Here is a 26,940-nt window from a genome sequence, read left to right on the forward strand (position 1 = left end):
TGCAAGAATTTACCCTTGGATGAGGCTACATGGAAACCACTTTCTTACGTGCAACAGCAAGGTTTATCTATGGAGGGTGTTTCTTGACCACGTGGCATGAATTTATTTGGATTTACAAGGGTTTCATGAGGAAGTATACATGTTGGAATTTCTTGGATAGATTTTGCAAAAGTTCATTTGAAGGCTTTTTCTCATTGATATTGGGCTTCAATGTTCATCATTATGATTGTATACATTGAGGAGAATGTTGGCTACTTGATCAATGCATTTGTAGAATATTGTGAGATCATTACCATCCTATCGATTGATGTATATTGGAGGATGTACTTAAGTATACATAGAGTAGATTTTGAGGACAAAATCTTTGGGAAAGGGATAGTTTGTAATAAAGTAGGACCTTTAGTTATGGGCATGGGAATGGGCTTAACTATAAAAGGGGGTCATGGATCTCATTTGTATCTTTTGATCATATCACTTTTGGGACATACATTGGAGCCTTGAGCTACCATACATTGGCCTATGTGTAAGGTTATTTCCATCCTTTGGTGAAAGGCTAAATCACTTAGGCATTATGTGTGATTCTTGTTAAAAATTGCATGCTAATCCACATGATGATTTGTCCCAAATCTTAGCTTATGGTTTCTTCATTTCATGTGGTCTCACTGGACATCTCTACTATGTGAAACAATATCGCAAACCATTTCAATTATGGGAAATGATTTCTATTAAGCAATAAATGAGAAATTCTTTATCGCTTACCTAGCCTATATATACATATGTGGATTAAGTAACACACCTTATACTGATAGACAAACAAAATCAATCTATGTACTACTATTGATTTGACATGAATAACACAACATCCAATTTGTGTTCAATACCAATACATATGCTATGATATGTGGATTAAGTATGCCTCCAACACACCTTATACCCAATAAACAAACAAAATCAATCTTTGTACATTACTTTGACATGAATAACACAACATCCAATTTGTGTTCAATACCAATATGAAGTCTGGCGTATAACAAATCTTTGCTGCCTCCTCATTACAGTGGCAATGCACTATCTACTCGTAGGTGACAATATACTACCCAACTATAACCAATAACAACAAAAATTAATGGGTCCTTGTAAAAGCACTTCATAAATATATTACAAAACATAAATGTGTATAATTATCCTTTTTCGAAGTAAAGAGAAACAACATCCACTTTACCCTGTCTATCAAAACACCAAATCTTTCCATCGATTTGGTTTAGTAACTTCGCACTCCTCTAATAGTAACTCTGTACCCATGAATATACTCTTCTCAAGTTGGGACATTTACAAAGTCGTCTTTAACAAGATACTCAAGCCACTTACTGTAAAGTGCTCATCTAGATTTACTCAAAACCTTTGGTACTATGGCACAAAGTATGGGGCATTCTAGCACCCAATTGTTGTTGATTCAAAGACATTCACTCAACAGCTATGTCAATCTCTAAACTCTATGATTAGCATCTAACCATGAGTGCTACTAGGCCGTGATAGTATCCTCAGACATCAACTTTCAGTGTGAATATAAATAGCAAAGTCTCTAAAGAAGTTGCTCAAAACTTTGTGGTACCACCTCATGGCCATCTAGGTACCATACTTGAGCATAGCGTGAAAACAATTTCACACATACTTAACTACACATTGAACACTCTTACCAATTTGGTTTAGCACAAAATTGACAAGGTTAGGGCTTTATCTAGAATAACAAGCACCTAAGGTTTATGACTTTCCATAAAATTTGAGCTCATTTGGAAGTCAACACCTGTATCGATTAAATGAATCTATCACTTTGTTTCAATAATTTTATCACCCCCATTTGACACAAGGTCAAGCGGACATGAAGGGTCCATCCCTGAGTGCTCCATCTCAGTACATAACCCAAGAGATTCATCTGATCCCTCTAGATTAGCACTCACTCTTTTTCTCATAGAAACCTCGACTAATCACTCCGGATTTGCACACCTTTCTAACGAGAAAAGCGATGATTGTTGGAAAGTGCGCGTATACAACAATACCATGCGAAAGTATAAAAAAACAATCAAGATAACTGCTAGGCATTTCATACTAGCATCAAGGATCAAGATTTGTGTAATCACTCCAAATTAACACCAAATCTAGTGTGGTTTGCCACTAATCTCTCCAGATTAGCTTCAAACCTTGAGTTTACTTCTGAACCACCATGTTCAGTCCAAAAGTCAGACATGTTATATCCTTCGCTAAGCTCTCCGGCTTGGAATTCTTTCTAACAAACACAGTCATGGTTTATAAAACTATGCTGGATCCAATGACAATAAATAACCATGGTCATTTGAAGTGAAGTACTTCTTACTTTAACTAGGTAGTAACCCCATCACATACTAGATATATCCACTCATTTCCCAGTGCCTTTCAATTGGTAATATCCACTCATTTCCCCATGCCTTTCAATTGGTAGATTCTCCAAGGACATGAACTTTGCAACACTAAATAGCCCAAGAAAACTAAGAATTCATTTGTTTAATTTATGAAAGTCATTCCATACTTCCATAATTTGTATGGTAGTAGCCAAACATGTGCTAAAAAATGAACACCAGTGTTGGATATAGGCAAGATTACTCCCTGAATGTTGTAGGGCATCCCAACAAGCTCCACAACCAAGGGTGTTTGCAACTAGACCAACTATGCAACATTGTATATGGTGCACAAGTTTTTCAAAGTCTAACATGGATACAATTAAAGGAACTATAACAAGCTCCACAAGCTCCAATACTCAATCTAGAGTATTTGTCAAAGTAATGCGGTAAGATCTCAATGGGCCGCTACCTAAACTGGATAAACCAAGCTTTTAAGATATTAAAGATTATTCAGACAAGCTATCTTTAGAACAAGACCTCTTAGAGATTATTCAAACAAGCTATCTTTAGAACAAGACCTCTTAGAGATACTCTCATTTCAAGCTATCTTTAGAACAAGACCTCTTAGAGATACTCTCATTTCAAGCAAAAGAAGCAATGACATGCTCCATAGGGAGGTTAAGTAGTTGCGTACTTTCTAGAAGTCATGTTGAACCAAGTTCAAGTCATCAACACCCAGGTTTTTATGTGTTTGGTAAACTCTGAACCCAAAGATCACTACGAACCTCACTCTAAGATTACTACAAATCTTAGAATAGTTGTTCTCTAAGGACCTTACAAATAACACTCCATTTCTTTAACAACAAAACACTGTATTTGTCATACTCTCAAGACGGTTATTTGAGGTCTAGTGATGATAAGATATGTAACAATGCACAAGACCACTATGGGCATAGATTTTATGGTAGCTATAACCATAAATCCAATTCGAAGCATCTGCACATGTTTTGAGTAGCACTATGACTACCCACAAAGTGATGTGCAAACATGTATTTCAGGCATGTGCACCTATATATACTCGGCAATTGCAAACTATCTTGCATATTCATTTCATAGGAGAATTGTATTCATGTACCCATGCATACCCACAACCACACTGGGTATATCTAGATCTTCATCAAGAGGGCAAGGATCTCTAGGTCACCACCCAACCATAAAGGAATGTGGATAAGTGTCCACACTGCCGGGCTTATATAGTGGCCTGCCTGCCCACACTAGCCCGATCGCCCACGTTACTCCGATCTGGGTGCCTCACCCCTGAACCCCAGACACACTTGCCATATGCACTCTGACATGTGGATTCCGTGCCCGATCGAGCTTTATCGCCGCCGGGTGACTCACCATTATAGGCTACACGACAGTAGTTCTTTCTTGGTGAATCTAAAGGGTCAAAACTCCCTATGTTTGTAAGCTCTTAATTTAAAGGATAATCATACCTTAACTTATTAGAAATTAAGCTCATCTTGATGTGAAATTCCATCTTTACATTTTCTATTATCTTTTAGAGTTTACTTCCTTGAACTTAATCAAAACTATATTTGTAATGTAAATTTCTTTGCTTAAGGTCTCCAAGTTAGTGTCACAATTCTTGACTCATGAAGCCTTCCTTTGGGAGTAATAGATTGTCCTTTTGCACTTGAATGATTTGCTACTTGAGATTTGTTGTCCATATATATTAATGATAGTTAAGACTCCTACATAGGAGATCTTTCTTTTTTTTGCTTGAGTTATTGTGAGAAGGCCTAATTCTTATCTCTAATGGGGCCTCATATCACAATATCCTGATGCTTGACTATTCTGTCATAGCTCTCCTTGGTCTAACTAGAATAATCCTTACATAAGGAAAAGTGAATGATTCTTCTAGGTGTTTTTCCTTCATAATTCTCACAAGTAGGTCACATCGAGTGGCTCCCTGAGACTCAACAAGATGTCCTGACTCCTCGATTATGAAGACAATTCCTCTATCCTCGTTCATGGCTACTAATCTAGACTACTCATCACACAAGTTTCTCATTCTAAAATATAATTTGGTCTCATTTAGGAAAGTACCCCTGAACTCGGGTCCACCCTGCCACCCACTCTCTAGTGTTTGATCCTTTTCCTACTTGGACTAGATCCATAGGTTCAACCTAGCCCTATTCAATCCCATGGGTCTAGCCTTCCACCCGACCCACTGGACTTATGGAGCCGATGTAAACTCACACACCCATAATTGAAATTGTGTTTTTACACACGCACCACTTAAACAAAGTTCACACATGCATTCCTTTGAAAATATCATGAAAACATAACATCATGCACTTCTTTTCAAATATCATGCATAATTCTATATGACCAATCATATAACACAAGGTAACACATTAGTGTCACATCATCAACACATATCTACTTAGACCATGATTATGATCCTCAACAAGACGTCATGTACTATCGAGCATAATCACACTCAAATCTTAATGAGACTAGTGTATGGAGGAGCTTGCATATGTCTCACATCCACTAAACCATGAAATCCCACTATTCTAAGTAGCATGCCATTTCACCAATCCTAGAAGCACGTACACTCCAGTGCTCGATGTCAAGGGCCAAGTATGATGTCTAGTACTACCGGCACACATACATAGTCACTAGAGCCGCTTCCTTATCATCACACTAATCATGCGAGGAGCACACTCACATGCATAGTCACCAGAGCCGCTTCCTTATCATCGCACCAATCATGCCAAGAGCACACTCACATTCAGTTGAGAGGGGTCAAGCTCTTAGACGACTACCTTCATGTGATGCATCGTGAATATGACATCACATGGCAATCCGTGAACCTATGTGGGGCTAATGATAAACTGGCTTCACATGAGTCTTACTTTTGTTATGTCTTTTCCAAAAATTAGGGTATGGATTTGCACATCCTGAGGCAGATATTGTGCATCCATTGCTCTTAATTAATGGTGTAATTAATTAATGGTCCTAATTAATGATTTAATTATAAATTCTCTCTAAACAATAGGATAGTTATTGATCCAATATATACCAAAAATTATCCGAGCCTCTCTAAAAATATAACTTCCTTTGTAATAGCTTATCCAAATTGAATCCTAATTAACTATTAAATCTACATGTGTATGTGCACTAGGGTTTTTCTCTTTCTATAATGTTTGCTTCACCCTAGGCTCTCTCCTATTTCTAAGGTTGGGTCAATTCTCATAGTCTATTCCCTTATATCAATTTAGATAGACATAAATTTATGTGGTAAAAAAACCAATTATTTTTTAGTAATCCTAAAATTCACATGTTAAATGATAGTCAATTAAAATTTCTAGTTTTTATGATATGGTGTAAAACCTTAGCCTATTCTAAAAAATTAATAAAATACTCAAACTTAATCTACCTCAATCTCATGTATGTTTCTTTGATAATAAAGGTCAATATAAGCTATTAAAGACTTAGTGTTTATATAGCCTAAATAGAACTTACCCTAACGTCAAAATAGACATTCCTAGGATACAATGTATTAAATTGGGTAGAGAATTATATTCAACTAAAATTAAGGTATCCAACTTAATTTATTTACAAGAATTAACAAGTGAAATGTCAATTAGAGCTAATTGTGCCTTTTTGGCTTAGCTTAGGGATTGGAGTAGGGTCAATATGAAGCTGCACTTGTGCTTGAGGGTTTGCATCTTGCTTGGAGGAGGATGGGGAGAGTGCTATGGTCTTCTCTAGGGTTCATTGCATGTGGGATGGTGAGAGCATTCTATGTGTGAGAGCCCTTAATCTTATCATTGGGATTGTTGTGAGATGGAGAGAAGGTTACCAGATGGGTTTGCAGGATATACACAGGTAAACGCAAGGGATTTGTATCCTGCAAACCCGTCTACCTGTGTGTATCCAGCAAACCCATCTGTTGTCTATGTCTCTGTGTGTGTTCATACGTTTTCATGGATAACTACATCCTAATCGACTCAACACTACTTTGTCTCGCACCTTACTGGAGATGGTTAGGACCGGCAAGTATTATCCAACAGCTTCATGGATAATACCAAAGATTGGCAACGGTATGGATCGCAGAGAAAGTCTTCTAAAATATAAAAAGTAATGAAAATGCCTCATCTCACTTGGTGTCTTGATACAGACGAGATCTTCTTCATGGATGCCCCTAGAGTTAGATACTTTAATGCTCATAATTCACCTCTGTAGCAACAAAGAAATGATGATGATGCATAGAAAGGCTTGGATGCAGACGATGGGAGTTCTTGGTAATAGGAATAACCCCATCATTACAGATGACGTTGTCAACTTTCTTTCTGTTTGGCAGAAAACTGAAAATTTCAAGAGAGCATTCTTGGTAATAGGAATAACCCCATCATTACAGATTCTTTCTGTTTGGGAGAAAACTGAAAATTTAAAGAGAGCAATTGTTGAAGGTGATGAGTTCAAGTCCCACCGTTGGTCGTATACGTCCTCGTGTTAGATTCTACCGATGTTAATACCTGGCTCTCTCTCTCTTCTTCCATCCCTCGATCACAATTTTAATTAATTGATTATTTTTTTCTCTCTCTCTCTCTTTCTCATGACGGGGATCTAAGCCAGCCCATTCCCCATTGTTCACAACAGGCATCGGTCATGTAACTCCTGATACTCCTTGGGATTTGGATGTTGTATGCTTGTCCCGGTATCTAGCTATGGATGCACTTAGAGAAGATGGTGCTACGACCCGGAAGCTCTGCGCCACCACTACTGCTACTGCGCCCAGCTGCGCAACAACAAAGAACTGGAAGAAGAAGCCAATCACAGGGGATGCCGGATGAGGGTTTCTTCCCCTGCTCCTCTGAGTTCTGGGGAAGAACCACGCTCCATGATGATCCTCACCACCATTGCCATCATGAGAAATTTCTTCAAACCCTCAGCGAAACAGGACAGCTTGACATGGCCGTGGATGCCCTCTCCCGCACGCACATCCCCCCCTCCACCCACACCTACCTCTCCCTCCTCAAGGCATGCAACAAGAGTAGGGCCCTCACGCATGTCAAGGACGTCCATGCCCATCTTATCCGACATCGTGCTGAGCTGACGGGCTTCCTGGGTGACTACTTGGTGATGACATTGGCAAAATGCGGTGCCATCTCAGATGCATGCCAGATATCTCGTGCATTGCCTCGCCGTACCGTCTTCTCCTGGACTGCCATCATCTCTGCGTACACAGAGTGCGGATGCGGGCAGGAAGCACTGGAAATGTATCAGTGTATGCAAGATGATGGTGTGGAGCCAAACGGTTATACCTTTGTCAGCCTCTTCAAAGCTTGTGGCAGCATACCAGACCTTGTTCAAGGCAAGAAATTGCATTCTGATGCCCGCAGTAAAGGCTTCACATCCAATGTTTTTGTTTGCAACACCCTTGTGAGTATGTATGGCAAGTGTGGGGCCCTTGTGGAAGCGGAGAAGGTGTTCAGTGCTTTGCCTAAAGGGGATGTTGTGTCATGGAATGCAATGCTCTCAGCATACGTTGAGCAAGATCAAGGAGAGAAGGCTTTACTCTTGTACAGACAGATGCAAGAGGAAGGCATCAGTTCAAACCAGCAGACACTCATCTTAGCCCTTCAGGCATGTGGCACCCTTGTAGCTAATGCTGAAGCTTTGGAAAGGCCATTGAAGCTGATGTCTTTGGAGATAGGACAAGCATTACATGCCATTGCTCGTAGGAGGGGCTATACATCAGATGCCTTTGTTGGTACAGCCCTTTTACACATGTATGGCAATTGTGGAGCTGTTGTGGAAGCAGAGGATGTGTTCTGTGCTATGTCCCATCTCGACATCATATCATGGACGGCACTTCTCTCAGCATACCTTGAGTCGGGCCAAGGAGAGAAGGCTTTACGGCTGTATAGACTGATGCAAGAGGAGGGCATGACTCCAAACCAGCTAACGTTTGGGATTGTCCTTCAGGCATGCCGCATGCCTGCAGAGGGAGAAGAAGCTGTTTCTGTGAATGGATTATCAGCCAAATCTTCCTTGGAAATTGGACAAGCACTCCACGTAGATGCTCGTAAGAAGGGCTACACATCTGATCTTATTGTTGGCAACCCTCTGATTAGTATGTATGGCAAGTGCCATGGGACTATTCTTGAAGCAGAGGATGTGTTTGGGGCATTGTTACAGCGTAATATCGTGTCATGGAATGTAATGCTGTCAGCCTATGTTGAGCAGGGCGAAGTAGAGAAGGCTTTACAGTTGTACAAACATATGCAAAAGAAGAACGTGTCTTTGAATGATTTCACCCTTATTGCCATTCTGCAAGCCTGCTCTGAAATCGGAAGCTTGGACATTTGTGAGCAGCTTCACTTCGACATTGTCTCAACTGGTAATGATCGTAGTTCCTCTGCGATAGTAGCCACATTGATTCATGCATATGGAAGCTGTGCAAGCATGGCAGATGCACAAGCAGTCTTTGACGAACTTCCTGAACCTCAAATTGTCTCTTGGAATGCATGCATTGCCAGCCACGCAGGCGAAGGTCATGAATCAAGCATGCACATGTTTGAGAATTTGAAACTGGCAGGCATCAAGCCCGATGAAGTAACGCTCACTTCAATTCTTTCAGCTTGTAGCCATACTGGGCTTGTTGTCAAAGGTTTTGAGTACTTTGATTTCATGAGCAGAGATTATGGCATAACCCCGGATGTAAAACATTATGGCATCATGGTAGACCTCCTTGGGCGAGCAGGGGATTTCAAGAGTGTAGAGAGCATTCTGGAGAAAATGCCCATGCCGGCTGGTCTGACCATTTGGTTGTGCTTGCTTGGTGCATGTCGTATACATGGCAATTTAGTGTTGGCAAAACAGGCATTTGATTATTTAGTGCATCTGCAGCCCAAGCAAGCTTCTGCATATGTTTTGATGTCAAACATATATGCTGATGCTGGGCTGGAGAATTATGCAGCTGAAGTGGAAAACTCTAGGCAGAGAGAGGGCGTGTGAAGTAAGCATGGCCAGAGCTCGATGTACACTAAATGGCAAGCTTCCATGGGGAAAACATTGTATCACCTGCTGCCAGAGAGGGGCAAAGAGCTCAGCATCTTCCACACCTTGGCATATTGTTGATGGTGTTGTCGAAGAGGAGAAAAGAATTGTTTGTGTGTGGCCATTTAGTGAAGCTTGCCTTACTATATTGGACTGCTCGAGACACTCATAGGAAAGCCAAAAGGCACGTGTTTATGTAAAGACTGTCATAATGAAAGAACATGTCAAAGAATAGTGGGGCTTAGAGCCCTTTCTCACAAGGGTGGGGGTGTTGCCAAACAGAGCATTGTGCGTCTACACCTCAAGGCTATCATATTGTCGGTGTAGTCCCATAGGCCCCTCCAAGGCATCACAACCTCTTCTGCCAGTTAAGGTTCCAGCTGGCAAATCACCTGGAGGAATATCAAATTCTCAAAATATGTTCGCCCCGTCTTTCCTCTCTCTCTCCTGCAAAAACACGCGATTGCACCCCTCTCCTGCAGTGTGCAATAGCCTGTGTAGTTGGTGCCTCTCTCTCTCTCTCTCTCTCTCTCTCTCTCTCTCTCTCTCTCTCACACACACACACACACACACACACACACACACACACCCCATTGGACCTGGCAGGTGTGTGAAAGACAGCCCATATATGCAGATGCTTCTCACATATCTTTGAGCAGGTGTATGACATCTACGTCTTCCTTTCACAAGCATTGAAGACTCTTGTCATTGCAGTTTTCATCAAGGTGCTCCGGTGGTGTTGAGAAGCACTACACAATCAGTAGAGAGGTTGCAATGTTGCTGCACAGACTAGGATTGGCGGCCCTGTACATTACATAGCATGAATATATGGTAAGGGGAACTCCAGTTTTGTCAGTTCGTCTGCTCAATCATCACACACGAATGATTTCATATATGGGCAAAGGACCACATAGGAATCATGGTAGGGATGACTGAATACTCCAATGGTTCTGATATTCTCTAAGGTCCGGACTTACTGTGTAGAACATGCCTTTTGAGGCCGCCTTTTGCAACCCTATTTTGCAAGAGCCCAAAGCCCAAACCTGATTTTGCTAATGCCTCCTAAAACCCACCTAAAAAGGACATGTTTCAAATGCCATAGACCTCGCCACTTTGCATATGCATGTCCATTGAATAAGAAACCTTCTAGGGGTGGTAGTGGCACTAGTGGTGGCAAATTGATGTAGCCACAAGTTCATATAGTTGGCTACAGTTTCAGGTAATCCACTCATTTCTAGTATTGATGTTTATTTCTTCAATGTTAATTGTAAGAATTGTTGTTTGAACATGGGATATTTGGTACACATGGTTTGTGTGATGGGTGTAGTCATGGAAATTCATGTGTGCATGCTTTATTTGATGATGGAGTACTCACAATTTCATTGATGCTTCACTTGTTCAATGATTACATATCCTAATACTATCATTCGCGCTAATCATAATTATTAGCAACCTTATCCTCTTTTTTCACTTGGCTGAAAACAGACAGCCAATTGAAAGCTTGGCATTGCCAACACACCATACTATTGACCATGATCTTCTACGAGGGCGTTCAGCACTCTAGGGCGCATCCATGACCTGGAGGAATTAAAGAAATTCACCTAGTGGTGTACATTGCTCATTGATCCATTGTGAACTTGGTGCAGGCACCTTGATTCAAGACTATGAGAAAGAGCTTTCTTTTTTTAGTATGTGCCTAGATAGTATAGATGTTATGTTGGACAAAGAGTGGTTTTTTTGCAAAGTCCTAATGTGATGTTAACACTGTGCAGGTGTCATATGCTGGAGCCATGAGTTTGGCTTTGGATAAGGGAGAAATGGGTGATCCAATTCTTCTCGAGAAATTAGTTGTTGGGGATCAACAAGATGGTTTGATTTCTCTTATCATGGATGTCAAAAGATGCTGAACTCTGGAGTTTAGATACTCCCGAGGGAAAACTCTTTCCTGAGCTTATGTCTTAAGATTTTTGACTTATTTCCAAAATAGAACTACCACATGGATATCAAAAGATGTTGATCTTTAGAGTTTAGATACTCATGAGGGAAAGCTCTTTCGTGAGCTTATGTCCCTAAGATTTTTGACTTATTTCCAAAATAGAACTACCACATAAGATGGTTCGATTTCTCTTATCATGGATATCAAAAGATGTTGATCTTTGGAGTTTAGATACTCCTGAGGGAAAGCTCTTTCATGAGTTTATGTCTAAGATTTTTGACTTATTTCCAAAATAGAACTACCACATGGTTTACCTCCATCAAAGATGGGTGTAGACCATAAGATTGAGTTTGTGTCTAGGGCACAACCAATGTTTAGGCAGCCTTACAGGTTAAGTCAATCCAAGGAGGATAAGGTTGCTAGACGACTTCAGGAGTATCTCAAGATGGGGCATGTTAGGCCTAGCAAATCACCTTAAGGAGCACCATTTCTCCTAGTGGACAAGAATGATTTTAAAAAAAGAATGTTGAGGATGTATGAACTTATTGTTTGGCTTTGTTGAGCATGATACTTCACCATGTTACCATCAAATTAGGATATTTGAGAATGACGTCTTTGAGATAGGTTTTAGAACCAAATATGAGCATTATAAGTTCTTAGTGCTACCATTTGAACTCAGTAATGCGCCAGCGACTTTCTAGTAGAATGATAAATGATATCTATTTTCTATATATGAAAGTTTGTGATTGTCTTTTTGAATGACATCCTAGTGTATAGCAAGATCATCCTAAAAGAACATGCTCGACATCTAAGAATTGTGTTAGATATTCTCAGAAGAGCAGTCTTGTTTACAAAAGAATGTAAATATGATTTCTTTAAGCAAGAGTGAAATAACTTGGACACATTATTATAGCTAATGGAGTTCGTGTTGATTATGAGAAAATAAAAAAATGTGTAAATAGCCAATTTTAAGGACCATCACGGCGGCTAGTGTGGACACATCTTTAGAGTAAATTACTATATAAATCACTTATTGGACAGTTTTTGCACCTTTCTTGACCTTTTTGAGATGTTATACATTGTTACCTTTCTTGGAGCTTATGGTCCAAGCTTTCATGGTAGACTTTCCATGTTTAGGTGGCTACTCTCTATGATGAGTAGAAATATGTGCATTCCTTGTATAATGAAGTTTCCTAATCTCTCACTAGGTTCCTTTCTTGCATTGGTATCAAAGCTTTGCTTAGATTTTTGTTTAGGAAATAATTAATATTTAATTATTTTTTGATTAAGTTTTATATAGTTTTTCAGATTTTCTTTAATCTTTGTTGAGAGTGGATTAGTAATGGGGTCATTTTTTGAGTTTATGCTAATCACAAATTTTAAAAACTCTAATTTGCATTGTTTCTTGATTATCTTGTCTCTTTTACCATAATCTTTGATTAAACCTTAATTTTTACTTTATAAATCTTAATTTTTTACACAATATTACAGTAAAGTCTAGAACCAACATTTTGTTGAAAATATTGAGGAATTTCTTGTTTGAAATTATCAAAGATCTTTGGTCTTGTGTAAATTTTAATGGAGAAATTAAGAAAATTGGTTGTTGTGCAAGTCTTGGAAGATCTTGAAGTGCTGATTGCAAATCGTGATCAAGAAAGTGTGTAGAGTGAAGTTCTTATGCAAACAAGGGATTGAAGTGTAAGAAATGAAGTAAGTGTGCAATCTTTCATCCCTTCTACAGTTCTTACTGACTTCCTTGTAAACAAGCATGAAAAGGTTACACAAAGGATAAAACTGGTTGACAACAAGTAGATTAAGTAAGTTTGGGACTTAATCAAGGTGATAAGTAGTAAAATATGTAACAATTTGATGATGAAGTGTCATCTAAGTTGTTTCTTGATCAAGAACGTGGTTTAAAATAATGGTTAGTGTTAATCAATGTGATTAGTGATTAATAATAATGGTTAATACTAATCAATATAATTAGTATTAATCTTGGTGAATCCCCAAATAATAATGCAAGGGTCCCAAATTTGACATCTCAAACGATGATTGCAAATCAGCTTTGAAGGCTGAAATCTAATCTATATCAGGTCCCGTGGAGCAGCATGTCATCAACGTATAGAACAATGACCAAAAACGTGTCCGTAATCCTCTTCACATAGAGGGTACTCTCTGTTGGACTATTGCAAAAATCATTTGCAACCAAGTATGCATGAATCTTCTTATATCATGCTCTAGGAGCCTGCTTAAGGCCATAAAGAGCCTTTTTCAACCTGCATACTTTAGATTCTTCTCCTTTCACATCAAAACCAGGAGGCTGCGATACATACACCTCCTCATGTAAATCACCATTCCAGAATGCAATCTTAATGTCCAACTGATGTACATTCCACCCATGATGTGCTGCCAAAGCAATGGGACACCTAATGGTAGTCATACGAGATGTGGGTGCAAAGGTCTCATTATAATCAATGCCCTTTTGTTGGGCATACCCCTTTGCAACAAGTTTGGCCTTGTAGCGATTAATGCTACCATCTGCTTTGCGTTTTAACTTGTAAACCCACTTAGTACCAATGGCCTTCTTGCCATGAGGTAGATCTGTCAAATACTAGGTGTCATTCTTGAGTATAGAGTTATACTCATCCTGCATAGCATGCATCCAATGATCATCATCCTGTGCTTCCTTAAAGGAAATAGGTTTCTCCTCATTACATAAAGTAGAAATGAGAACATGATTCACATAAGAATAATCTGCATGATGAGAACCTGCATGAGTTCTACTAGGTAAAGGAGCTACCAACTTGCTATCCCTCAATGTCTGCACAAGCCATTTTGGCATACGCCTAGTTTCTTCTATGGCTACTCTCTCCTCATCCACTACATTCTCAATAATTTCCTCATCAAAAGGCTGATTTACAAGCTGATTGTGCACTTGCAAAGGCTGAATTTCAGCACTTGGTTGAGCATTCAATTGCTCTACATATGGCTGCCCTCCATTAAACAAAGGTAGGAGCGAATCAAACATGTCCTGTGAGCATATATTCTACTGTTTATTGCACATGAAAGCATGGGCTGAACTGAGTTTTCTAGAGATATCCCCCAATAGATGGTGTCCTCATATGACCACATACATCTGTAATTTCTTAATAGCTCTCACAGATCCATCCTTTGGAAATGATGCCCGATGCACTTTACTAAGAATACACCCCACATACATGTCTAGTAGGGGTCTCAAGAGTCGGCAACTCAAACACCATATCATGCCTTTGAAGACGTAACAAACTGCCATAATTCAGATGGCCAAATCGTGCATACCATAATTCTGCATCACTCATAGCACGAGTCATAGAGACTGAGCAAGCATCATGCTGCAACTTCTCAAATACATCCATCTTGTATAGGCCATGAAACAAGGTACCTATGAGTGATGCCATGATTCTGCATCACTCATAGCACGAGTCGTAGAGACTGAGCAAGCATCATGCTGCAACTTCTTAAATACATCCATCTTGTATAGGCCATGAAACAAGGTACCTGAGAGGCAATGATAGAATAACCATCATTTCTATCCTGAACTGTACATTTGTCATCCACAAATTTCACCACCATCAAGCTTGACAAGGTTAAGGCTGAAACTGACAGCAAGTTCTTCTTAATGCCTGGCACATATAAAACTTTTGAAAGAGCAAATGCGCCCCCATTTGCACAGTAAGCACAACTCTACCAACTCCTTTGACAGGATATGAGGAACCATTTGCACATGTGACGGTTCCTGCACTTGGGACAAATTCCAGAGATGAGAACAAACCTTTTTATGAAGTAATGTACTTACTAGCACCACTGTCAAAGTACCAAGCATCCGATTCTGCCATTGACATGCATACATCATGACCAGAAGGGTCATAATTGCAATGCACAGTCCATGCCCAATCATCTTGAGCAAAACTTATAGATTCCTTCTTCTCTGCACTTGGTGCAGATGCATCAGCCACACAGCTATGCCCGATTATTTCTTTTTCTCCTTCTCTAGCCTTTTCTTGCACTCATGTATGTAGTGCTCTGGCTTCCTGTAATAGTGACACTTGCCCTTCTTTTTAGGCTTATCACCTTCTTTCTCCGCATCCTTACCTGAGGATTCTGATTTTGGCTTATAGCCACCATGCGAAGAAGCTTTACCTTTGCCTTTCTAATTGGCAACAAAAGCTTGGTCACCAACTCGCATATTAGATCTATTTTGCCTAGACTGCTCTTCTTGTAAGAGTACTGAAACCAGCTCATCAAATGTAAGGGCATTTGGATTTCCCTTCATCATTCATGAGTCTAAGGGTAGAGGCAAAACTCTGATAAGAATCCGGCAATGTATTGAGAATTGTGGGCGCACCAATGTACTATTAGGATATTTCTCATCCACACTAGCAAGCTGCTCCTTAAAATCTTTGATCTTGGTTAAGAAGCTGTCCATTGAGTCTCCCTCATTCATGTCCTTAGATTCCAATTATTTGCGCGGATATGCAACATGTGCTTCATTGCGCACCTCGTATAATGTAGTTAGTGCATCCCATGCCTGTTTTGAAGTCTTACATAACCGAATATGAGGAATAATGCTTCGCTTCACAGAAAGTGCAAGCAATGCATGTGGAGGAGCCACATATCTGTATCAGATTCTACTTCAGATGTACTTGCAGCACCTGGTTGCACTAGTAGTTGTGAAAGAGGACGTGTTTCACTACCACTGACCACATTCCAAAGGCCTTTATCAACTAATACATGCCTCATTATATAGACCCACAATGGGTAGTTAGTCCCATCAAGTTTGTCCTCAGCAGAGACAACATGTTGAATACATCACTACTGCCAGCCATGACTTTCTACCAGATGCAAGATATTTCAACACACTGCAGTACTTAGTATTCAGTGAATGCAACCTTGGATGGCTGCCAACTGAATTACCTGTAAAGTGTATGAAAATTAACACAGAGTAGATAATAGAGTGTTACTGGCAAAAGTATGATGGTCGATGTTGTTGAAGACACTTTAGATGCTGCTGCACACCAAATCTTTTCTGCTACACAGCCCAAATACCCAAAATCTAGCAAAACCAATCCAAAATGACACCCCAACAGAACGTCTGCAAAAACCTTGCGGTGCCCAAAACGTACCCGAAACGCGCTGCGGACCCCAAAAACGCTGTATACTTTGTATACAACACACTAAGGTATACACCTTCTTCTCCTAAGAGGGTATCTCAATTAAAGATAGAAAAATAGGGTCGTGGAGGCAAACTACTAGATCAAGTGTCAAGGAAGCTAGCTCTAATACCAATTGTTGGAATTAGGGTTAGGGTTGCAACAATGCACACACACAAGATAGAGAAGCTTGAGAGCACACAAACTCACTAGATTAGAATGAACAAATGTGTGCCAGATAAGTACACGCCCCAAAATGAGTAGATAAGAGGGTGTACATATGCATAGGGGAAAAACCTCCTAGTGAGGGAAAAAGTGCACTGGCAGTCCTAAGTGTGTTCACACACATCACTACTATATAATGCTACAAATATAATTAGTGTTAATCTTGGTGACATCTTGACCTATGATCTTCATTGTAAAGCTACCACAACGATTAACACAGGTTAATAAAAGATTAAGGCTTGAAAAGGGACAAAACAGGTGGACAACAAGTAGAATGTTGGATAATGAGAGATTGTTAGGCATTTTGGAGTCTCTATTTGTGTACCCATTGTGTATGTGTATCCCAGTTTGTGTACCCATCATGTATGTGTATCCATGTTTGTGTACCCACTTGTGCGTGTGTGTGAATCACTTCTAAAAGGACTAAGTGTGTTTTTGTATGTGTCAACGAACCCTTGGGTGTGGATAATATAAGTTTGCCATGTGTCACTTGTTTAGTATGTGTGTGTGATTAGCTTGAGTCAAAAATAAGTAAGGCTTATAGTAGCCTATAACAACATATACTTGATGTAAGCTTTTAACACATCTAATCAAGCTTTACTGAGTCATGCAAATACTCTCTCTCTCTCTCTCTCTCTGCACACACACACCATTGAGATATTCCATCCCTCGATAGCTCTTGGCTCTCCTGGGATGATAACATGGTGTTAGAGCTAGGCTAGCTCTTGCACACCTGCCATCAACTATAGGACACTACTGTGCACTGGCACACCTATTATGCAGCTCACCTTCAGGAACGTCACCTTTGCTTATTGTTTGCTACTTCTATATTGTCCTACCTACTATCAACTTACAAGCGCCTTACCTTGTTGCAGCGTCCATCATAGTTGTGGACCTTCTCCATCTACTCCTTTAAAAATGACTACCCAACCATCAATAGCATTGCTTCTCTCCTAATGGAACCTCCATTATTAATGGCCAGCTTACAGGCTTGGACAATAATGTCCTTAATTCCCTCTGGGGTGAGAGAAAGGCCTTTACTAAAACCAAAGTGTGCTACTGCATTCCTACAACTCCACAATTCATAGATAATGAGAGCTCTGATTGAATGCCAGACTTTATAAATTGCTTTGGTTCATCCTACCTTTGCATCCAATTAGAGCCTGTCTCTCCAGTTGATGTGGTCAATCACACCACATGCCCTTAGCAAGTTGACTTTTTTTCGAGATGGGTTGAACTACCCTGCATTCCCACAGTGCATGATACATTGACTCTCTCTTGCTTTTGCACATAGGACACCAAGGGTTGCCATCCCCCCATTTGGCAGTGACTTCCCTTACTGGGAGTTTCAAGTGGAGCACTCTCCAAAGCATTAAGTCCAATCTTCCAGAGCCTGAGGACTTCCATACCTTGGCTGATCTTTTCTTGCAGTATTGTGGTGTCAGCTCTGGATGACCTTTTGTTCCAGATCCTTGCCAACTTCTTAGTCCATTTATCAGTTCTTATTGTGTGTTTGATCTTCTTATCTCCCTTAAACTTCCATTCTCTGATACACTGCTCAGAGAGAGAGAAACCTCGCAGTAGGCCAAGAATCTTTGATTTTGCTGATCAAGTCTACCAAGAAAATTTGCTCCTCCTTGGTCAAGCTCTGCCAAGTGTCAGTTGGTATTTTCCACTGAGCATTGCTGCTCCACAGGTCTTTAAAAGTTTTAAGCCCTTTGTTGTGTAAATTCTTAGCAAGCTTCTTGTTTCTAAGTACAGGTGGCACACCATCATTAAATGCATCTTTGCACAGCCAGAAGTTCTACAATAGAGAGGAGTCCCCTCTTGCTGAGCCAATCCACTCAGCTCTTGATAAGATTTCTTTCTAGCTCTGACTTAACTTCTAAACATGTTCAAAGCCTTTCACTTTGATGCAACTTAGGAACATCATCTTGTCTAGCCAGTGGGTTGCAGTCCATTTTTGTCCCAACAAAACATCAGCTTCACATAGCTTTTCCCTTGTGATGAGTGCCCATGGATGATCTGACTCCACCCTTGTGATCCACTTGGCTAGCAGCCCACTTGCTTGGTTGACTATGTCTGGGATTCCCCATCCCCCATCCTCTTTCCTAGAACAAAAAAAGAAAAATATTTGTAATACGTGTTCAACATGTATATATATGAGTTTTTATGTGTTTTTATCGCCTTGTGTTACAAAAGGCTCCAATATTTCAATTTATCCCTATTTAGGTTCGAGAGGGGGGGTTGATGTAAGTGAAAGTCATGGAAGTGGTCAAGCTCTTTTAGCACCTATTTCCTAGATCTCTGAGTCTTTGTGCATCCATGCTTGTTAAGCCTCTAAGCCATGCTTGTTGAGCCTCTAAGCCTTTTGTGTGCGAAGCTTAGTAGCCTCTAAACCATGCTTACTAGCCTCTGAATCTATAGCAAAGATGGAACATTAGAGTGCACTATTGAGCCTAAATCACTATGGCTATTGAAGGTTGTCTCAAGTCACTCCACCATCTCTCCAAAGGGGGGTTTGTTGGGTATTTTAGAGTCTCTCTGTGTGTACCCATCATGTACGTGTACCCCTATATCCACTTATGTTTGTGTGTGAACAACCTCTAAAAGGGCTAAGAGTGTGTGTGAACTCACCCTTCAGTATGGATAAGATAAGTGTGCCATGTGTGTGTGTGTGTGTGTGTGTGTGTGTGTGTGTGTGTGTGTGTGTGTGTGTGTGATTCCCTTGAGTTAAAAGATAAGTCTTATAGCCTATACAAGCATATACTTGGTGTAAGCTTAATACATCTAATCAAGATTTATTGACTCGTGCAAATACTCTCTCTAAGAGCCTCTCTCTCTCTCTCTCTCTCTCTCTCTCTCTCTCTCTCTCTCTCTCTCTCTCTCTCTCTTTGCACACACCGTGGAGATCTTCCATCCCCCCACAGGTCTTGGCTCTCTTGAGATGCCTTGATTTTTATAACAAAGATTAAGCATGCTTGAAGCTCTTTCAAGGGGTTAATACATTCCATAAGTTTATACTTATCGTGCTTTAGAGGAAAGGGATCTAGTGAGAGATTAAAAAATTGCATTCATTATACATGAAGTACACACATGGCTACTCATCATAGAGAGTAGCCACCTAAACATGGAAACTCTGCCACCATGAATAGCATGAAAGCTTGAACCATAAGCTCCAAGAAAGGTAACAATGTATAATATCTCAAAAAGGTATAAAAGCTGCCCAATAAGTGACTTATATAGTTGCTTACTCTAAAGATGTGTCAACACTAGCCATGCCAAAGATTTTTGTAACTAAACCCCCACATGTACATGTTCGAGTGGAAAATATCTTTGTTACAAAACATCCCCTCCTCTTGCTCGAAATCCAAGGGTATTCGTGCATACAAAACATATACAAGAGACTATGTACATGTGCTAGTGGAAAATAGCTTTGTTACAAACCATCCCCTCCTCTTGATTGAAATCCAAGGGTATTCATGCATACAAAACATATACAAGAGGCTATGTACAAAAGCCACAAAATATCAGTCCGTATGGGTCAACTAGCCTCCAAGATCAAATACAAAGGATAAGAGTGTACTGTCAAAGATCAAAGGGAAATCCAAGCCATGCAAACTCCAAGAAGGCAATGGCTCCAGATGACTTGGATCAAATCAAAGTGTAGGAAACCAATGTCTATTGATGAGGCTAATAATGTATCCTCTTGGGTCGAATGGATAGCCGTAATGTATCACTCGTCCATGGAACAAATATGTGATTGCCTAGATCAAAAGGATAGTGTCTACGCTCCTCATCAACAATGAAATGACCACCATAAAGGCCATAAAATCTATGGCCCAAGTGCCAGCTCGGATAGGAATGATAATGAAATACCCCATCATCCACTCTAGTAATATTTATTGGGTCAAAGGGAAAGCTCATAAACCCATCCTTGCGACCATAGTGTGAATCTAACATCTAAGGTATCCACTACATGAATCCATAACTCATGGCTATAATTTCAAATGGTCGTGGCACAAGGAATCACAGTGTAGGCCAAAACCATGATGTGCATCCAAATGATATGCCACATAATCATATACCACACATCCCAAGTGGCATATAATGAATCCACAGACAAATGTATCTACTCCAAAGAATATAGGATCATGTTGAAATCCATGATGGAAACCTTACAATGCTTTTTTTAATCGAAAATAGCTATAGCATTCTCAAGCTATCTCATCGGTTTGTCTCCATCAATGATGCCCATATATATAGGTCAACCTCCATAACCATTAGATCTTAAAAAATACCTAAATCAAATAAAAGGCTCTAAAGATACATGTGCATAATCCTGCCTCTCCTATAAGGCCTTAGCTAAGTAAAGTCATCACTACCCTCATGTATAATTCGTGGCTACTCAAACACATGAACTATATCCACACACACGAACGTTACCAGGAAAGTTATAAGAACTTGAAGTAGTGGATGAATCATGAACGTCTCCACATGTGAACACACTAGAAGATTAACCTAACATATCTAACATAAGAAACTCAATCCTATGCTCCATCATATGCTCATAGGTATCCCATGAACCTAGCTGTGAAGTATCACCAATGGATACATCACTAATCACATACTCATGGGCATCCAATGCATTGTCAATCGAATGCTCATGGTTCTCTAATAGACTCCCATATCATCTAATGCATCAAAATGATCCGTTATTAAGATAGGTAGGCATAATAGATGTATCCTCACCCACAATGCTTAGTGCCATGCATGCTTTAGAGCTTGGGGGGGTCACTATATGTAAACCCTCTATATCACGTGCGTTCAAGGCCTAATTTAAAAACCCCTTATCTGTAAATTTTTCATGAATAAAACACACCCTTTTCCTATTCAATTTGTAAATACCCCCTTTAAATGGTACCCTTCTGTATGTAAAAAACCCCTTCTATTAAACCCAGGTGATAGGCTTACATATTTATAAGTGACCCCCGAGCTCTAGAGATCATGTCCACATCATCTAACTCACTCACATCAATCATCATGTGCATATGTGTCAATATCATCACCATGTGCACATGTAGTATCAATATCATCATGTGCAGTTCATCATCATGTGCATATACATCAATATCATCATGTATATGATGATGTGAAATACATCATCATCATCTGACTATGCACCTGACTATGTATGGCATACATCCGCTGGAGCATAATCATAGTGACTTAAGAGTGTAGAACACTCATGCAAGTCACCAAAAGAAGCATCATCCCATCCAAACATGATATGAAATGGCAAGTCGAGATAGCGAGTGTGTAGCCATAATAGCGACGCATGATCATATCTCCTCTGATCACATATCAAGATCAGAGATGCCCTCAAAGATCAAGTCGGACCCTCCAACACCACTAGAAGTGGTGATTTACCCCCTCCAACCCCATAAAATCCCTTGATATCTTATGGGGCCCCAAGTGCCTTTGAGCTTTTCAAGGAAACCATTTATTCTTCACCAATCCCATTTCTACAAGATGCCTTTGAGATTTTCAAGGAAACCCTTAATTCTTCACCAATCCCATTTCTACAAGATGCCTTTGAGCTTTTCAAGGAAGCCCTTTATTCTTTGCCAACCCCATTTCTACAAAATGACCATTCCCCATTGAACCTAAGTAGCTTGGCCACTTCTTCCACCACAACCCCTTGTCATCACAAATCTCAAGGCCAACATGCATCCGTTTGTTACCGAGATTGGACCTCTTCCCATGCCATAATCTTTACCAAGTTTTTCTACTTGATGATGGATCCATCCGCAACCCCTTACTCACAACCTCTCCACCCTTGTTGTGCCCCCTGTTGTGCCCCCACCAATCATAACACTTGTTGAGGTCCTTACTAGTGGCATTGCACCACCCCAACTAAATGATGTGAGTCTACAAGGCCTCTACCCCATCAATATTGTCTATTATAGTGGGGTAAAGAGTACTTACTCAAAGCCTCCCCTACATTATCTTGATGATTGGCTATCCTAGAGGGGCTCCTCCAAGCTTGACTAAAAAGGTCCCCTCATTAAGAAATGTAAGTGATTCCTCCTAAGATCTTGTTAATTCTAACCTGATAAGTTACCCGTGTTTTCCTTCCCTAATTATTCTAAGATCCATTAGTTGATCCTAATCCCATCCAATCACCATGGGTTTAGCTTTTTTTATCCTAACCACTCAACTATGGATCCGGTGTTTCAAGTACTCACCCACCCATCACTTTAGCTTTCACTCACACACACCACTTAAATCAGAGTGTGCACAGACTCCTCTTTAAAAAAATAATTTATTGAAATCATCATCCTATTTATATTTAGAAAATAGAATGCACATGGATGGCCAGTAGTTCCTTTAGGCCCTAAAATCACGACTAGTTACTTTAGGCCTCTCAAGGATGGCCCTATCCAATTTTGGATTTATAATTGGTATATCATCAAGAAACCTCATTAAAACATCACCCTCTGGATCACAAGATTACACGAGAGCCTATCTTCCTCTAAGCCTCATCAAAGCCTCATCAAATGGCTAGATCATCACCAAACCCATCCACTCAAAGGCTGATTTAACACTCCTCACCCAGGTGTGTTGGGGAGTGCACCCATGCCTTTACAAGGAGGGTCACGACCTTGGAGCATAGCCTAGTAGTAGCAGCAAAGAAACTCGTCAAAGTTTGCAAGCTCTATCTATGAGTGCCCATGACCACACATAGCTCTCTCTCAACTTATTTTCATTACGTATCCCTTTTTGATGTTGTTAGCAGCCCTAGGGTTTTGAGTTGTGCTACCCTTGATGCAAGAGAGAGATCTCTGATATGTGCTTCCTTTTACATGTAACCAAAGCCACATGCCTCTCTCTTCTTTGCAATCAAGCAACAAATACTATATAGCATGAATAACTCCTCTCTAAAGTACTTTTGTAATTCCTTCGAGAGTTGAAGGGGAGAGAAGCTCATTGGTGTGAGCTTATGCAAGGGTTTGACTTTGAGATTCGTTATCAAAAAGGATCTAACAAGGTGGTTGAGGTGTTCAATAGAATTGGACATTTGAATCAACTTTCTTTTACTGACCTTTATGGCTCTCTTGGGGGGCTCTCTTAAGGGCCTGTATTTGAGAGTTTTTCTTTGGTAGAATTTGAGATATTATCCAGGATGAGATGAGCCATACTATTACTTTGAGAGAGTATTACATTTGGGGGGCTCTCTTAAGGGCTTGTATCTGAGAGAAAAGTTCTTTGGTAGAATTTGGTATATTATCCAAGATGCGACGGTCCATAATATTAGTTTGAGAGAGTATTACATTTGGAATGGTTTTCTCTTCCAAAAAGGAAAGGTTTGTGTATCTGATGTGGATGGTGCGAGGAATCACATCTTGTTTAAGTGTCATGACACACCCTCTAACTGGGCATCCTAGAGTAATGAGGTCTGAGCATGGTAAGAAGAGATATCTTTTAGCCAAATGTAAAAGTTTATATCAAGAAATATGATCAATAAGGCTAAGTCAATAAAGAAGAATAGTTGAGACGTGGTGGTTTATTGTATTCATTATTAGAAATACCTGAAAAGAAATGAAAGACTACTTCTATGGATTTTATAATTTCTTTACCATGGACTTTTAGGGAAAATAATGCCATTTGGTGAACCAACTCAACAAGATGGTGAGGTATATTCCTACCAAAGGAAAAAACGGATCTGTATAACCTGCTCATTTATTTATTGAGAAGTTGTTTATCCTTTATGGCTTGCCAGCAGTTGATATTGTTAGTGATCATGATCCTAAGTTCACTAGACAATTTTAGTGAGAGGTGTTCAAGAAATTGGACAAAAAGTTAAATATGAGGATCCTTCTGATAATGTGTTTAAATTAGACAATGGAGGACATGTTGCCTACATATGTCTTTGTGAGACGAACTAATTGGGAAGAGTATCTTCTATTCATAGAGTTTGCTTAAAATAGTGTTAAGAATTCTACTACTAAAATAAGCCCTTTCATGCTGATGTATTTCAAAACTTGTGAATCCTTACAGTCTTATTCTAGGTAGCTCTTGATGTCTTGTTATAACGCATGTTTAGCCTTTAAAGGTGCAAGGACTGAAGCTATGCTAGCTTCACCCCATGAGAGAAGAGCACTCCTCCAAATGAGAATTTGAGGGACTTCTTTAATTTCATAAGGGATTCATCGAATTCCTCATGTGGTTTTTCAACCGCATGATTCGTGCAATCTACCTGAGTACGTCTTCCTCTTAAAAGGAAAAGCGATACTCCTCCGGTTTTTGTATGTTCGTTGCTTTTTTAGGTTTGACATTATAAGGTTCAATCACAACCGGTGATCCTGTATGACACTCAACAATGCTAAGCATGCTCTCCTAAGCTTTTAATTTTATAATGGGTTGGTGGGTCGGGTCTTGGTGCCTTGATTTGACTTTCATTTATTCTAGATGAGATGCTAGACCTCGTGTCTTTATCTAGTATTTCTTGAATCACTAAATTCCCATTGTTCTTTCTTAAATCATTATAGCGATTTCCCATTGTTATTGCCCATCATGTGATGAGAATGAATTTTATTTTGAGCACCTATAGTAAGTGTCACATATACGTTGGCTCCTTGGAGTCAATGCTTATGGATTGCATTTCATTTTGGGAAGTATATGAACATGTAATTGATAGCATATCGGTCACACATGGGTTGGTTGGTGTCAAAAACTATAGGTGCATTCCACACTCAGTAGTTTGCAACCTTTTGTGGACCATAACAATAGAAGCACTGTAATGTCTATTTAACTGCTTCCTTGGTTTTCTTTTTGTTTAAGTCAAGGAGACTACGTGTGTGCATAGGACTCCTTAGTTTTGAGGTGACTGTTGTGCACTTGTTACATGTGAATACACATATTGTGAGATGTCATGACCTAAAGCCTTGCAATGATGGCAATATAGAAAGATTGGCTTAGGGTACATACAATTCGAATTGGGATGGTGGTGCCCACAATGTGCACAGCACATTAGATCTACAAGAGAATGGGGCTGTAAAGGTTGCTAATAATCTAGATCGCACCCTTTCTTGTAGAGTGACTTACAAAGTCTTTAAGCAAGGAGTTATAGAATTATATTATGGATATATCAGATATCAATGTCTCTTTGCTCCTTACTTTCACTGGCTCTTAGACAAGGAAGAGTTCATATTAATGGTATCTTCCATCATATTATCATCTAAATGGATTGCCTCTTTGCAACATTGATTAAAAGAATCTGGATTTTATCAAATTGTACAAAGTGTTTTTCTTTGATCCCATGAAGAAACATCGCTTCATTTGGGCATCATTGAGTTTATCCCATTCCTCACATTGAGAGCTTAGGGTTTTCATGCATAAGATGTAATCTTGTATAGTTTCTTCAAGTCTCTTCTCTAGCCCATAGAGTTCTATTTTGCAAACACTCCACCTAGGCCTTATCTCAAGAAATCATAGATAAAGGTAATCTTTATAGTTTTGAAATTTTCCTTAATTATTATCATCAACATGATGAACCATCTACTTGCCTTGCCCACTAAGCATAGATTTAGTGCACGTACTTAATACACGTACCTTGGTAGAGAAATATCAATTTCCAAATGCTTCACATCACTAACATTTGCATGAATTGAATAGGATTAGTAGATCCATCTTATTTGCACATGAGCTAGGAAATTTCTAAGGACATAAGTCTAAGTGACACCTATGGATCATGTGTAGGTCTTTCTTTGGTTAAAGCACCATACAATCCTTATGTAACCCCCCTTGTTCAATATTGCTAGAGTCTGGGTATATAGGGGTTGTGAGGTTCGTGGGGTACCAACTTCGAGCATTTACAATAAGTAGGACTAGTTGTTATATTTAGCATAGGACCAGTAACTATGGGAATTGGAGTCACTAGGGGTTTAAAACTTGGTGGCACATCTTGAGACATAAGATTGGTCCAAATGCATGGTAGACATGATTGGGGTTGTTCTTGAGGCATAAGATTAGTCCAATGCATGGTAGATGTGATTGGGGGTTATTCTTGAGGCATGAGCTAGTAGGTTTTCGATGTGCATGCTAGTAGTGTCCTAGGGGTTTAAAACTTGGTGGC

General features: G+C 39.8%; 1 protein-coding gene across 1 annotated transcript; it reads left to right on the plus strand.

Annotated features, from left to right (window-relative positions):
* The first annotated feature begins 7,012 nt into the window (after window positions 1–7,012).
* Window positions 7,013–10,711, plus strand: LOC147638944 (pentatricopeptide repeat-containing protein At2g03380, mitochondrial-like). The gene has a single exon (XM_086785828.1). The coding sequence runs from the start codon at window positions 7,122–7,124 to the stop codon at window positions 9,408–9,410; it is 2,289 nt and encodes a 762-aa protein (XP_086641954.1). The 5' UTR covers window positions 7,013–7,121; the 3' UTR covers window positions 9,411–10,711.
* The last annotated feature ends 16,229 nt before the right edge of the window (window positions 10,712–26,940 follow it).

The sequence above is a fragment of the Cibotium barometz genome, chromosome 4, assembly GCF_041138505.1.
Source record: "Cibotium barometz isolate CiBa-2024 chromosome 4, ASM4113850v1, whole genome shotgun sequence".
Taxonomy (NCBI): Eukaryota; Viridiplantae; Streptophyta; class Polypodiopsida; order Cyatheales; family Cibotiaceae; genus Cibotium; species Cibotium barometz.

What these genes read in the sequence shown, in the direction of transcription:
- LOC147638944 (XM_086785828.1), top strand. Translation starts at nt 7,122, where the DNA reads ATGCACTTAGAGAAGATGGTGCTACGACCCGGAAGCTCTGCGCCACCA.